Here is a 16,281-nt window from a genome sequence, read left to right as displayed (position 1 = left end):
TTTTATATCTGGAGTATTACACAACACACCCATATTTCATTATGTTTTTCAATTTAATTGATAAAGTCATTACTTTTTCTTTAAAATGGGTCAAAAATTGTAGGTCAATCTGTGTTTGCATTTTTTTATGGTCTTCTTTATATGATGTGCACAAAACTGTAGTCCAAATCTTGGTAGATGTTTTACCTGAATTACTCATTAAATATCTGGAATGACACCAAATACATGATGTTGACTCAAGAACTTTATTTAATATCATCAATACACTTCTTCAAATCATTAGTGATAATTGAAATACTTTTCATCTTGCACATTTTTTTATCATCTTGAAACATTTCTTTTATCCATAGCATTAACTTATACTCAGCGACCAGTCGCTTATGAATTTCAGTCTGTATATTATTTAGAGTGTACAAATAAGAATATCAGGGTTTTAAAACTGTTTAATATCTCTTTGACTTATAGAATCACAAGTAAAATGAAAGTGTTATAGTTTTCTCTACAAGTGTTCAATGTGGCACACATCCATATGATGTTAAAGAGAGTTCATCTGTTTAACCATATATATTAGATATACTTTAACCAGCATATCTAATGTAATAGAAGCCACAGCAACTTCGATGCTGTGCCTCAAATCTAGATAAATAGGTATCAAAAGCTTATACATAAGATTGTTTATAAAACCCAAAGGAAAAAGTCCCATAGGGTCAGTTAAGGTGAGCTCAGAGACGACTACAAACAACCTCTGCCATAGGATCCATACTGATAAATACATCAGTCAGGGAAAACATCATTCAGTCAATCTCGTACAGAGTTACACCATTGAGAAGGCACACCATCTTGCTGCCACATAAAATTCTCTGGTTCATCTTGTAGTTAAGGAAAGTCATATACACAACATATACAAATAAGCGACTTCTGTTATACTCACTTCAGCGAAAAAGAACACCTTGTAAACTTGTCAGAATATTAGACCCAAAACCATTTAATTTTTGGGAAGCCCTTTTGAATTATAAAAGTTCATGGGAATTTTTTAACCCCCTAGATATGGAAATTATATGCGTTAACTTTTCCTATAAGTTGAAATGTTGATTTATTAGTATATAAAATATGATCAAGAAATTCGTCTTCTTCATATTGCAACATTTTGATGGCAAAGTCGGCACACACAGTGTAGTTGGTAGGTTTCGAAGCCTGTAACAACTGTAAAAGTTATGGATGCTTATGTAAATGTTTTCTTAAAATATTCCATACTGTCAATACATGGTAATTCGTAGCTAGACTATCAGATTTTTTAAGACTATGCAAGAAAGACTCCCTCACATGTTCATTATTTTTTCTTCAGACATCCTCGATTATCCAGTATTCTTCTCATTATACAGACATTCAGTCATTTCAAAATGATTATGCCATCGACAAATGTTATTGTTACTCAGAGGATAACAATTAAACTTTCTGCAGAATGCACTTTGAATTGTAAATATAGATTCACATTTAGTAAACTGCAAAACACAAAATGCTTTCTGTTCAGGTGTCATCATCTTTGCAAGATGATGATGTCAAGCAAAAAATAAGGAATTAAAATACACATGTGCAGCTAAAACTGTCTTGTTCTTTAATCCTAGCCGTAAATTAACACTGTACAACCAACCCAAGATATTATATGTAATTAAAACCTTGATATTCTTTTTTGTACATCCAGTATACACCCCAGTGCAAAAAAATGTAACTTCCTTCCTGAATTTCACAGATGGTGATAACTGTTGTCTTTTCCATTTTAAAACTCTACAACTCAGATGTAAATAACCACATAGAAAGCATTACAACTAGTAGATATGTTGATCAATAGTATCAACAAACTGGTAGACTTCGAGTTCTCTCTGAGCGTACTGACTTTCATAAAAGAAGAAAATTTTTCATTAATTCCCAGCTAGAACGTATCAGTTATAATGCTGGTGCATTATATATTTTGATTTCCATTTGTTACTCAGTATGGTCCCCTTAAATTGGCAGTTAAAATACACTTACCAAAATTTTATATTTGTTTTTATAAGTTTGATTTTTTTTTTAATAATATTCTTTTATGTCCTTGAAGTTTGCATATTAGTGATTTTTGTGGTCTGTGTTTTTTCATAAAATATGAAAAAATAATTCTCTTTTTAAACTGCCATTATACTTCTTAATCAACCTTTTACATAATGAGTAAGTCAGTATTTTTGTATCACGCATGCACAGTATAATTTCAAGCCTAATGAATAAAATATTGTAAATAATTGATAATAAAATTATCAGAATAGATGAGTAAAAATCAAGATGCGATTATGATATCAAGAATAGTCATCTATTCTATTCTTGATATCATCATCACATCTTGATGATGATGTCAAGATCATCTTGATTTTTATTTAATTTATTTTTGGGTAAAAATGTCCTAGCCTTTACTTAAGATTAAGATGAAACTAGTTAATATTACTATCTTTCTTAGTAACCACTATCCAATCTTTAATGTTAAGATTAGGGATTTTATAAAGCAGTATTTCTTTACACTTAGGTATAAATGTGCACCATTTAAAGTAGGGAAGTAACAGGTGATTGTAAAGTCACACAACCCGAATGATAACAAATTGTTCTTTAGAAAGCCTTTATTAATATACAAAATAATATTAACATGTACAAAAGTATTACTTACAAGTTTATATAAGTGCTGGAAATGTCCACCATTATTTTTAATGCATGCATAAACATGTTTTCTTACATTTTATGCGACCTTTTTCAGTGTAGGAGCAGTTATATTTATTATACAGTCCTCAATATTTTGTTTAAGTTCATCAAGTTTATGTGGGTTGTTTGAGTGCACATTATCTGTCAAAAAGCCCCACAAATAAAAATTGGGAAGACTCAGGTTCGGTGAACGAGGAGGCCATAGACCATGAGAAGTTATGCTGTCATCGAAGAAATCGCGAAGAAATTTTATACCACTGTTCGTCATGTGTGCAACTTTGTCTTGGTGTAGCCAGCAGTCATGTTCATCAGCATGTAGCAAAGATGTAAACTGCATGATTATTTCTTGATACTGTTCAGCTGTGATAGTCTCCAAAAAAAAAGATAGGCCCGACAATTCTTCGACAAGATACACCACACCACTACCCAATTTTTTGCGAATGTAATGGCAGTTCGTGGAACACATGTGGGTTCTCTGAAGACCATATTCTGTAATTTTGACTTAACATATTCACTAAGATGAAACCAAACTTCTAAACCACCGAAAATACTGCATTCATTTCACCTTATCTGGTTCTTGGAGCTGATGATTCACATTAATCTGGTACAGTTGTATTTTATAACTTTAGTAGCCTTATGAACACTTCATATGATAGCCCAATCTGGTTAGAAAGATTTTGGAGAATGAAGAAGTGTTTAATCATCATCTGCAGACTGTTGTTAGTTAAGACTCTTGGACAGCCACGTTTGCGTACGGTCGTGCTCACTACCTTTCTCCTGAAAATGATTAAATAGACGTCATGGAGTGGGTTGTTTGGCATATTAGCATCTGGAAAAGCACTAAAAAAATCTTCTTGACACTTCGCATACAATTTCAATTTACAGTAACTCGCAACAATAAAAACACGTTGTTGTGCAAGACATTTCTGCTCAGACAAAACAAACTGTTTGGTGCCCACTGTTCTCTGGAGGCGTGATCTAGCAGTCATACCATACACTATTCATCATCATTATTCACTAAAGGCTACGCCTTGTCAATTTGGCCACATCACTTTCATCTCCACTTCTCTCTTCAAATCATTATATGAACCAACGCCCATCTCTTCTTTAACATTATTGATGATGATTGCTGTCGGTTTAGCTCCAACTTTTTTACCGAAAACCTTGCCCTCAAATATATTCATCAAGAACTGGTCATGTTATACTACATGTTCTATCAATTGCGCTCTTCTTCTTCATATAACATTTAACAGGGACCTCCTCTCACTCACTTCTGCTAACACTTGATCATTTCTTTTCCTATCCACCCAGCTTGTACTTGTTATTCTCCTCCAAATCCACATTTCCATTGCTTCCAGTCTTCTTTCTGCTTTCCCAACCTTCCATGTTTCTCACCCATAAGGTAGAACAGACATAAGTTTTAGAGCCCACCAGGTTGGTCTAGTGGTGAATGCATCTTTCCAAATCAGCTGATTTGGAAGTAAAGAGATCCAGTGTTCAAATCCTAGTAAAGTCAGTTATTTATGGATTTGAATGCTAGATCGGTGTTCTTTGGTGGTTGGGTTTCAATTAACCATACATCTCAGGAATGGTCGAACTGAGAATGTAGAAAACTATACTTCATTTACACTCATACATATCATCCTCTGAAATATTATCTGAACAGTAATTACCGAAGGCTAAACAGGTAAAAGAAAGACATACGTTTTAGCAAACTGTTTCCTTATTTGCATACTCATATGATTTTCAGTCAGTATATTCTTTTTCTTCTGAAAAGCTTGTTTTGCCAAAGCTATTCTTCTTTTCTCTTCTGTGGCACATTTATTATTATCACTAATGACAGTGCTTCCCAAATAACAAAAACTGTCAACCTTCTCTACAATAGTACTGTCTAATTAAATTAAATTAGGTACTTTTATACATTCCTTTGTTTTTCCTACAAATATAATCTTTGTCTTCTCCTTATTAATTTTCAGTTTAAGTTTTGTTGGTATTTTAGGTAGTGTTTCTAACATAATTTCCATTCATCTTGTTGATTCTGCCAGTAACAATATCATCTGCAAAGCGGATACAGTGTATGAATTTTCCATTCTGATTCCTTTTGTTTTTTCTTTCATTTCTACAATAGCTTTTTCAATAAACAAATTAAACAGAAACTGTGACAGTGGGCAACCTTGCCTGACTCCCCTTCTTATTTTGGCCCCTTTCTTTAAGTCATTGATTTCAGTCTCTGTTTTCTGCATTTATACAGATTCAGAATTAGTCTTCTATCCCTCTAGTTGAGCTTTATTTCCCTCATTGTTTGAAATAGCAATTCCCAGTCCACCTTGTCAAAGGCTTTTTTTAAGTCTACAAAAGTCAAAAAGGTCTTCCTATTAATCCCAATTTTTCTCTCCAATAAGCCGACAATAAGTCAGCACTAGTATCGCCTCTCTAGTTCCCTTCCCAGAACTGAAACTGAACTCCCAAATTTGCCTCAATTATCCCATTTATTCGACTTTTAACAATGTTTAGCATTATCTTTAAAGTGTGGCATAACAAAGAGATTGTTTTGTAATTGGTGTAATCCATTAAATTTCCCTTCTTAGGAATTATTACATTTTTGCTATTTATAAAATCTAGCGGCGGTATCATTCCCTCTTCATAGCAACATTTGATAAGCCTATACAAACACTCCTTTGTTGACTCTCCCAGTTCTTTTAATATGTCTGCCTATTTTATCTATGCCTGTTGCTTTGCCATTATTCAGGTTATTCAAGCCATTGACAAATTCTTCCTTAGATACAGGTGGTCCCATCATGTCTTTATCCACCCTATTTTCATCTTCCAGATACTCCCTACTGTTAAAAATATCCTTTTCTTCATATAGCTCCTCCATATATTTGTTCCATCTGTCACCTACATCATCTAAATCAAAGAGAAGATCCCCATTTTTATTCCTTACCACATTAGTTTTCGTTCTTGATTTTATCATCATTGATTTAATACTCGAGTAAGCTCTGTCAGTTTTCCTCTTTCTAGGTCTTTCTGAATCTCCTCATTTCTGTCTTGCATCCACCTTTCTTTTTCCAGTCTGCATTTTTGAGTAATCATGTTCTTTATCCTTTTGTACCTTTCCAGGTTTTTTCCTCTTAACTTCTTTTGCTCTTCAATGAGGTCCAGTATTTCTTTGATCATCCATGGCTTCCTTGGTTCTAACTTGTTTAGCTCTATTATTTACTCAGCCGTTACTGTTCTAGTTTCTTTCATTCCTTCCCATCCTTCTTCCCTTCAGATCAACTCATCTGTCATTATTTTCAGCTCCTTAACTATTTCTTCTTGAGTTTTCCTATGCACCATTTATGCTGCCTATTTTGTATTTCCAAAATCTAATATCACACTTTGCTATCACAAGGACATGATCACTATCTACGTCATATCCAGGGTATGAATGACTAGACTTTATTTAGTTTATACTTATCCTTAACCAGAATATAGTCTATCTGTATCTCCTGCCATCTCTTGGCATTGTCCAAGAATACCTTCTTCTTTTGGGCATTTCAAAGCACGTGTTAATGATGTTCATTTCATACTGTTCCCAGAAATCTAGCAGTCTTTCACCTCTGGCATTCATCTTTCCTAATCCAAATCTGCCCATCCGTTTTTGTTTAGGCTTTCACCGACTGATGTGTTAAAATCACTGACTGTAATTAGACTAGCTTTTTCTTTAACAAGCTTAATTAAATCATCTATCTGTTCATATATTTCCTCCGCTTCTTCATCCATACTATTAGTTGTAGAACACACAAATTAACAGGTCGGGCTTTAATTGTAACCACGATTACTCTGTCACTATGGTGGTATGTGTTCAACATGTTGTTCTTCCACTTCCCTCTTAAAACTACTGCAACTCCATTTCTTCCTGACCTGGCACCACCACTGTGAATAACTCTGAAATCTTCAGACCAAAAATCTCTGTTTTCTGCCCATCTAGTTTTGCCGATGCCTAAGATGCCCATTTCTAATTTCCTCATCACCATCTTAACCTCCTCTAACTTCCCAGCTTTTAAAAGCGTTCTTACAATCCATGTTCCTATTCTAAAACGTTCTTTCTGACGTCTACTCATTGCAGCTTTATCCAAGACATTCCCCCCCCCCTGGAGATTCGAATGGGAGAATTGAAGATCCAGAGAATTTTGAATTGAATGCAGCCATATTACTACTCGGGAATTCTATACAGGATAATTAATGCAGCGGTTTCCCATTGCCTTCTGCACCCCCCTGCCGTTGACCATGTTACTGGTTCTTCCACCTTCAGGAACAATTTCTCATCCCTGGAACAAGGGGTCGCCCCATCCTTGCTCACTCATCCGCCCTTGACAGACCATTGGCACTTGGTAAGGGGGACTCATACTGGGAGTCATTCGGTCATCATAGCCTCATTAGTATAAACAGGGTATACCAAGAATCTGCTTCTCGTGAAGGTGAGGTTGACTTTAGAGTGAGAGAGGCCTTAAGAGACGCATCATCACCCCTTACACTATTTTTTCATACAAAAAATTACCCTAATTAAAGTACTTTACAAATTTAGCTGTTATTCCTACAAAGCAGAAAAATTTGGGTCGCACAACTTTTTGATCACTTGCAGTATCAATCTCATTTGAACAAAATGTTTATTATAGATTAAATCTAGGTTGATTTGCTTTACAATAAATTTTTTATTAAATAAAGGGAGTCAAGCAAGAGTTGGAGCATTGAGTTAAAAAACAAAATTAAAATATTTCTTCAGTATGTTAGCGATTCAGGTTTTCAGAGTGGAATTGCCAAAGATTTTGAATTTCATCAAACTACAGTATGCAAAACTTCAGGTATCATTCTGAACCTGAAAACAATGTTATCATTTGATAAAATTTCCAGCAACTAGAGCTAAAATGAATAAAGCCACAATGAAGTGGTTAAAAAAATTCCAAATTCTTAAAGCGTTTATGTTTTAGTATACATTGAGATAAAGAAACCTAGCTGATAATATAAAAGTATAATTAGGAAAGATCACACCAACATAAATATTCAATCCAAATGTGATGATGAAATAAATCACAAATACTAAGCGCAGTGTCCTGGTAATGAGAATTACAATAGAATTTGGAGTCAAAGTACAATAAACAGGACATTATAACAATTACTGAAATTTTCTGTCACTAGGCTCAGTGAGGTGGTATTTCTTCTCATATTTTTTTATTCTATGTAGACAATCTAACAAACATGAGGATGTTTTTATACGCTTTACTCAAAGAAAGATTTATTACAGAAGTTTTTGGTCTGTTAAAAAGATTTGTTTTTATTTATCCATTAATATGAAGATCTCAAGCTGATAGTGGCATGTTATGCAGTATTGCACAACATTACAAAATATTTAAATGATGATTTAGATTATTCCTCGGAATAAGTAGAAATGAACATTATCAATGAAGAAATGAAATACAGCTTAGGAGCGAGAAAAAAAAAATAGCATTATTAAGTTAACCACCTCCTTATTTCTGTTCAATTAATATAATAATAATAATAATTATAAAAATAGATGCAATATCAGTACAAAAGAATCAATATAATTTTTAATAAATAATTATTATTGTAAAATAGTAGAAATGCAGAAAAATATTACCAATATTAATAAGTAATTTTCATTCAGATCTACAAAGATTCATTATTCATTATCTACTTTTATTTCAACTTTATTACTTCTTTTATTTTAAACAAAATTGTAGAAAGTACAATTTTATTTTGTTAATGTACCAAATTTCATTGATTTTCATACGAAAGATCAAAAGATATAGCAGTTGCAAAATTTGATTATTCCTAAAGCGAGTTAAATAAAAACTTTTAATAATAGTTACTATTCGTTGATTAAATTGTTCTTTTGGTACAAAAAACGATTAAGTTCTAAATGGCTTTGATTAATGCCTAAGTACCCATTGATTACTGATTAGAATGTCCAGATTTTTTTCAAGCAATTATTACACATCACTGACTTTCCTAAACCAAGCTGCATTTTTTATTCAACTTATTAAAATGCTGCTTTTTTAATTTATAAAAATAATTTTTCTGACTGAAAAATGTCCAGCTATCGGAAGCAGTTCTTAAATATAGTAAAAGTAAAGTAAAAAGATATTTCAGTAAGCTTTTTATACAACATTTTTACAATTTTTTAGAATGTTCCACAGGAAGATACGATCAAGTAAAGTTTTTCTTTTAGAATTTTCTTTACTAGTTAGTAATACCCGACTATTATTCACCAAGCTCATTTAGTTTATAAAATATAGCCTTGTGTAAATTTGTATGGTATTCCATTTCCATGCTTGTAATTTTTTTCTTTCTAGAAAATTATAACTAATTTTAAAAAAAGGGAATAATTCACCCTTCTGAGTGCTTAGAATTGCATCTCCAAATCCTTTTGGAACTATTATGCAATTGTAGTATTGTACATGGCACCTACCTTAAAGAGTTTTGTAATCCTTTGTGATATGAGTTATCTGTAGCATCATTTGTTAAATTATTATGTTTTTAAGTTTAATATGTTTAAACACAATTGAGTTTATAACTTTTAATGTGCTACATACACCCTTATATGAAAATTATTGAGATTTTTTATAAGTTAAAGTTTTAGTATTAACTTTTGTCATAGGTTATTGATTGTGCACTGCAATTGCACATGACTTGCTGTTTAGAAAAGTACTTAACATTAAAGAAAAAAAAACCAGCAACAGGAAGTGCATATTTTAATAATCTAAATCTACCAATAATTGTTAACATTTTAGTAATTAAGTCAATTTGTATTTTCAGAATAAAATACAACTAACTGAACACAGTGACCCAGAATTATTTACCAAATAAGCACAAGAGTATACATGCTAAATACTTTGGACAGACTGGATATGTATTTAGGCGACAGATGCAAGAAACACGTACAGATACTGTACACAACAGAATCAACTTTTGTAAATCACATTATAGAAATTGGAGACGTGTAAAGACCACACATGAAAAGCTAAACACCTAAAAAAAACCAAGATCTCACCGTATCTGAACGATATGAAATTTACTAGCACTCTTTATTTGATAAAAACAACATATTAAACAAACAGATGATCAAGTTATTATATGACTAAATATTAAAGGGATTTAACCTAACTAAAAGTTTCACAAAAAACTCTTCCTATATCTAACTTCAATTAGACTGTGCACTGAGATCATTGCTTGATTGAGTCTTTAAACACCAAAAATACTACCCTCTTACCAACAAAGCAAGTGTTGATCACACCAACAATTTTGTCAGTGTCCTCAAAATCCTCTAAATTTACTTAAAAATAAGAAATAAATTCATAAATTTAATAAGCCTCTAATGAAAACATACCCTATCTCTCTGCTCCTGTTCGCTGAGCGAGGTCAATGCCTACACCCTTCCACATAATAGCTCCATGACAGAGTTCACACATCCATTCTCATCCTAACAGGTGCTCAATACCAAAACACTTATCTTGACAAAGTAAGCACCCAGGCGGGCCCCTAGCCACCCAGCTGCTATTCCATTTACACATCTGTAACGGCATCAGACCCTCCTCGGCCATCCTCTGCAGGGCTAAGAATCTTAAGGAACTATGGAAACAGGCCTGCCTTCATGTCTTTGACTATAACCATGATCAAAGATTTCCACTGAAGAGGTTTATTAGTAAAATTTTATTTTTTAAATAAGCAGTTTTAAAAGGTGCAATATATAAATAAAATTTTTAAATATTGTTTTATATATATATTATTACTAATGTATTATCTTAACAATTACACAAATGTAAAACATAAAAATAAATTTAATTATCCAGTACGTTGAATGGCATAGAGGAGTAGTGACTGGTGCTTTTCTTTCTTTGTGAAAGGGAGACAGTTTGAAAAACTATTATTATATTTTAATGGTTACTCAATACTTCTGGTTACCATTCTGTAGTCAGGATCTAATTAGCAATGCATCCTCACCTGATGATCAAAATATGTGCTAGATAAAGTCAATTGCTTTTCACTGTTTTTATGCAAATAAGAAAGTTATTTACATTCATAAAATAAAGATATCGGTCCACCATGTAATTTAGAGTTAACTAAATTTGTTTTTTCATTGTTTATTGTTTAATAGTTATAAAAAGAAAATTGGTAAATTTTTACAAGTACTTTAATTGCTAATTTACAGTGACAGCTAATTTCTGCAATAAATATACATCAGCAACTTTACTATCAAATACAATAAATATCAAGAAAGGGATATATATAAAGTCCTATAATCTGAAGAGGTAATTAGTGACAACACTTGCTGTAGCTACTGAAGGATTGATTATCAATGGTATAACTTTATTTTTCTGTTTAGCCTCTGGAACCGCAGTAAGGTATTACTTCAGGGGATGAATGATATGTATGAATATAAATAAAGTGTAGTCTTGTACAGTCTAAGGTCGAGACTGGTTATATAATGGTACTGGAATTATGTAGCTGCACATATATAAAATGAAAACTTCACTCTTTGCTAAAATTTGGCATTGTTATTAAAAGGGCAGAGATGTAATTTTAACTTATACTTCTGCAGTGTAGGGGGCCTCAGGGTCATGGTACTCAGCTGCAATGGTTTTTATAGGGCTTGTTAAATGTACACAAAATTTACTCTTTGAGTTTATGCAATAGACTCAAATCTTAAGCGTTTGAGCTAGATATCAATCCTAGTGTAAAAATGTTTTTCTCGCTGCTTTGAACAGATCTGTAAGGATGTTAAGCAACGGCCACATATCCTGAACGGTAACTTACATATTGGACTCCCTTCATGCTGTATACCCGAAATAAAACAGTGATGTTGACTGCATTAAGTGCTTTCTGAGGATAGGAACTGACCATTTCTTGGTGTGTTTCCATGACACTTTGTCAACAACTGTGATAAATATATGACATGATGAAAATGTACCTTGCAGTTAGTCACAAGAAATTATCTGATGTATTTAGAAAGTTGTGCTATTCAATTTTCTTTGGTTATTAGTGTCTGTGATAATAAATATGAAGGCATTTAAGTGGTGCAAAAAATGCAAAGGAAGCAAATTTTAGAAAATAAATAGATGCATTATTTAGATATGGCAGCCAAACTTGAGTTAGGTGCTGTGTTACTATACCAAGCACCCTTTTTTGTAGCCCCAAACTTTAGTGATAGTATGTCGTAGAGATCAAAATGAGAGGCCAGTAAATTATGAATAAGCTGGAAGGTTAGTCTTGTAATGATGGTGTAAAACTTAAAAGTCTGTCTGTAACTAACTGATAAGGCTAAATTTGCTTAGATAAGGGGTATCCAACAAACCGTGGACATGAATGTAAAATTAAAATGCTGTTGATCATATTGGTGTTCATAAATCAAAACAACATTTTCTAAAGGTCCAAAACAAATAGTAGATGTTCTTCCACAAACTACTGAACTTAAAATGATAAGGGAATGTTATTCTGTCTGAAAAGACTGTAAAGCCTGTTTTTTTATTTATTGACTGCAATTCATTTTACCACAGTAATTGAGTCCGTAATGGCCACAAATATAAAGCCCTAGCAAAAACATCTCTGTCCATGAAATAAGCAGTTCCAATCTTCAGGCTTGTATTGTTTTGAAGTGACATGTTATCCTAGAAAGAGGTGTGGAAAACCAAACAAATTGCACAAAATATTTATTATTTAGTAAAAATAACTTACTTTAGCTTCAAGTAATTTTGCATGAATAAGCCACAGAAAAAATCTAATAATGGGAACCTTATAGCTCTTATAAAGCTGCTTTCCAAGAATGACCCTATTCTGAGGCCTTGTTTACAGTAGGTGAGAAAACTCAGAAATACTTCAGTTTAATGATTCAGAATGACTTAATCCAAATTTTAGTTTAGAACATTGAATCTGAAATTTAGAAAGACATAAAATCTCAGTTTCATTTTTGTTGTAACAAAACAGCACTATATATATATTTCTAGGAAAGGTAAGTCTTTATATATGTATGAGAATTTCTAGTTTCAAAGAAACTCATGTTAAAAATTTAAGTGTGGTTGAAGAAGTCATTTTGGGAGGTGTTGAAGAAAGAGGGATATCTAGGTATGGCATCAAATGGCAGGTTTTTACACCTATTAAAGGTAAGAGTTGAAAACCCAGAATATGTTCATTGTGCTGTACATAATTTTAATATACAACTAAATGATTAAGTGTCTGTTCCTGAAAATGGTTTCTATGTGTAATGTTGCTGAAGAATTAGGTTACTTTTAGCTGAGATATACAGAGGAGGAAGGTTAATATTGTCATCTGCCTACTTTCTCAATAAGTAGATCTTCAAAATGTAACTAATAACATTAAGACATTTATTTGGTAAAATCATGAAAATTTTCAGCAATGATATTACTGAGCAAATTAGTTAGGAACACTTTTAGAGGTTCAGTTTAGTTTTCCAAATGATCATGTACATACACTAATACGAGTATCATCATTAAACTTATTGGACAGACCAGTTGCTAGAGCAGTGAATTGGGAGACTCATTATATTGAGTACTTTGTCTAAGGAATGAGCCATGGCAACCAGTCAAGATAATTTTTCTGACCCGGTACCATGCATCGACCCAACTAAATACAATCCTGAACCTCAACAGCTAACAAAGAATGTATCTCCACAGTAATACTGGAGATCTGGATAATAATCCGTGCATATGATAGTCAAGATGCTTAACTCAAAGAAGGCAATTCACAACTACCATTTCTGCAATAATAATTACTCTTTGGATAAGTAGAGACGGTTCCTTCCAAAGCCAGCCACTTGGTCAGGCCTGCTGCTATAACTACTTGATTTTGAGCCAACAGATCTTTTAAGAACCAATTCAAAGTTGAGACCCAAGCTGACTCGGCCACTGTTGCTGTCAGCCTATAAATCAAACGGCACTTTTCACAGACAACTTTTAAAGGTTGAAGTCTGACTTCAACTAATAATGGCAAATCAAAATAAGTAAAAATTCAATTTGAGGTTAAGATTATGAACATGCCCAGTTGTTGACTCCATCAGTTAATACTAAAGTGCTCTTTTCAGGATCAGTCTGCTACTACTGACCACCTCGGTAACCAATTTAAATAACTCCCCTTTTTTGGGACCACCAGTATTTAACATCCCTCTGAAGACAATGGATGTCCAAGAACTGGAATACACAATCGAAAAAACACATGTAAAATATTGATATTATCTATTGGTACGCAAACAAAAATCCATAACTCTAAATAAGAGGTACAAAATGATTTATGATTCAAAGATTTTTTCACCCTTATTAAGTCCTTGCTTAATTGTTGGCAACTAACAAGAAGATACTATTAAAATGTAAAATTGTTTTGACGCTTGATTCCAATTAACAAAGCTACTAATACTTATGGTCATCCAGCAGCTCTAGCCATGCATCCACCAGTACTATAATTCTTCCACTACCTTTATTTGATAAACTTCTTAAGGAGGTGGGAGTTGAAGGGGTTATGGAAAATCAACCATCATCCACCAATAAATGAGGGCAGCAAAAGTGTTAGGTACTGAAATACCATTTCTGTCAAGAAATATTCACCTAGACTAGCAATAAAGAGGAATCAATTGGAAAAAGATACCAGACCGTCAAGAGCAAGTCAACCTTGGAGAAGATGTACCATGAATTCAACGCATGGAAAAAAAGAGTACATTATATTGTTATGTAGTCCATTATAACTTCAACCATAACCAAGTTCAACTAGAAAACTTGAGCTTTTGGCAAACCACAATTTCTTGCTACGAGCAGGATACATGAAAGGAACCCGGCAAGTTAACAACTCCATTGTGATTAAATTGCTCATGGTTTCAGCATAACAAGAAATTTTTTACAGCAAAATTCAAAGTTAATAAACCCACCTCCTCGCTAGAAAAATGCTACTTTAAAAGAAGTTTCTTTCTAAGGAATTATTAATCAACTAGTCCCAAATTTAAACAAAGAGCTACAAAAGTTGTTGGATTCCTGTAACTGATGTGTAAATATGTACCTCATTTCACTCAGAGTTTTTCTCCATTTATGTACTTATTAAAAAAGTAATAAGTATGAATAGTAGATGATGAGAAGTCTTTCAGTCAGACCAAGGAGCTATTAGCATTGTCACAATCAGACCAAATTTAGCAATGCCTGAAAACTAAAAAGTATGTCAGTAAGACCTGTAAACCACCTTCTTTTTGAATGAAGTAGTAAAAAGAAGAACATGTCATATCCCAAAGTTTTCTGATTTGAATTAAATATTTCACTGATATGGCCACCAGTTGATCTGTCAGACATCTAAGTATGCAAGATGGGCACCCTACGCTATTGATCCACAACTTCAGATTCTTTGGATCACTGAGCTGAGAAAAATAATGAACTTGTAGGTTTGCTCTCAAGCTGGAACAGAAAATGCTTTAAGGATCCAAGTAGAGCTTCAGCTTAAACTAGTGGTCCATAATAAAGACACAATATTTCCCTAAATCCCAGGAGAATGTCAGCCCCTACCTGATAACAGAGGAAGAAAATTGCATCTTTATCATTGGCATGGATGTGGTATAACACTGAATTAAGATGTAGACAATTACTGAGGCTGACACTCAATGGATCTACTTGGAAGACAAACTTTTATATTGTGGGCACATCCAGAAGGCATTTTGTTAGATAATGGCCAACTTACAATAAAATTAAAATGGAAGAAAATGTGCATGTGGCATCATATTAAACAGTACATTGTTACAAACCCTCATTCTAATTACAGAAAGAAGAAACGATGAGCTCAAGCAATGTCACATAACCCAGCTCCAAGACCAATAGATTGTGTGACTCCTACTTCAGGAACTCATGTCTTGCGGAACAGATCTAATGACTCCACAGAAATATGAGAGAGTGTTTTCTGAAACATCAGAATGGCCATCAAAGTAAAGAGACTCCTGAATAACAATATACAGCTCTGCAGATAGATATCGGCAGTCTGAATTTAACTCAACAAGAGAGCCATTAAGAAGCAGTTTGGGAAGACCTATATAACGTGTTTCCAATAGGTTCCCAACCAAATAGGTTGCTGGCCAGATAGTGTAGTGATTATCATGCTGACTTGTAGAACATTTGGTCTCAGGTTGGATTCCTGTCAAGAGTCTGGCAATCTTTCACGTATTATTTCATTCATCGTCCTTTTTAAAATATGTGCCAAACCATGTCCAAGTTTCTAAATATAAAAAAAAATATGTATATGAAGCAGAATGCAAGGATACTGCTTACATAGAAAATTTGCGAGCAGCGAAGTCTTACATTAAAGAGAATCAGTAGAACATGATTACTATCCTGAGTACTCCAACCACATAAAATTAGAAGTAGAACTACTAGAACCTTCATCCAAGGCTATAAACAATGAAATTAACAACTATCTAAAGTTTAGTGTGCAGCCGGCTGATTAAATCACATTATTATATTTGTTATTGTGACCACTGCTACCCATGCAATCATGAATCTGGCATTTATATGAAGACCATGT

The 16,281-nt window shown here is 33.2% G+C and overlaps 1 protein-coding gene across 1 annotated transcript in view; it reads left to right on the top strand.

Moving 5' to 3' along the window:
* Positions 1–9,751, top strand: part of Pfrx (6-phosphofructo-2-kinase/fructose-2,6-biphosphatase) — a 181,204-nt gene extending 171,453 nt beyond the window's left edge. The window contains exon 10 of the mRNA XM_075380859.1: positions 9,541–9,751. Within this exon, the coding sequence (XP_075236974.1) occupies positions 9,541–9,591 (51 nt within the window). The 3' untranslated portion in view covers positions 9,592–9,751. The remainder of the gene's footprint in view (positions 1–9,540) is intronic.
* Positions 9,752–16,281: the final 6,530 nt, after the last annotated feature.

This window comes from Lycorma delicatula, chromosome 13 (assembly GCF_047948215.1).
Source record: "Lycorma delicatula isolate Av1 chromosome 13, ASM4794821v1, whole genome shotgun sequence".
In the NCBI taxonomy this organism is placed as follows: Eukaryota; Metazoa; Arthropoda; class Insecta; order Hemiptera; family Fulgoridae; genus Lycorma; species Lycorma delicatula.
Note: the sequence above shows the minus strand (reverse complement) of the source record. Positions and strands in the feature narration are given on the sequence as shown.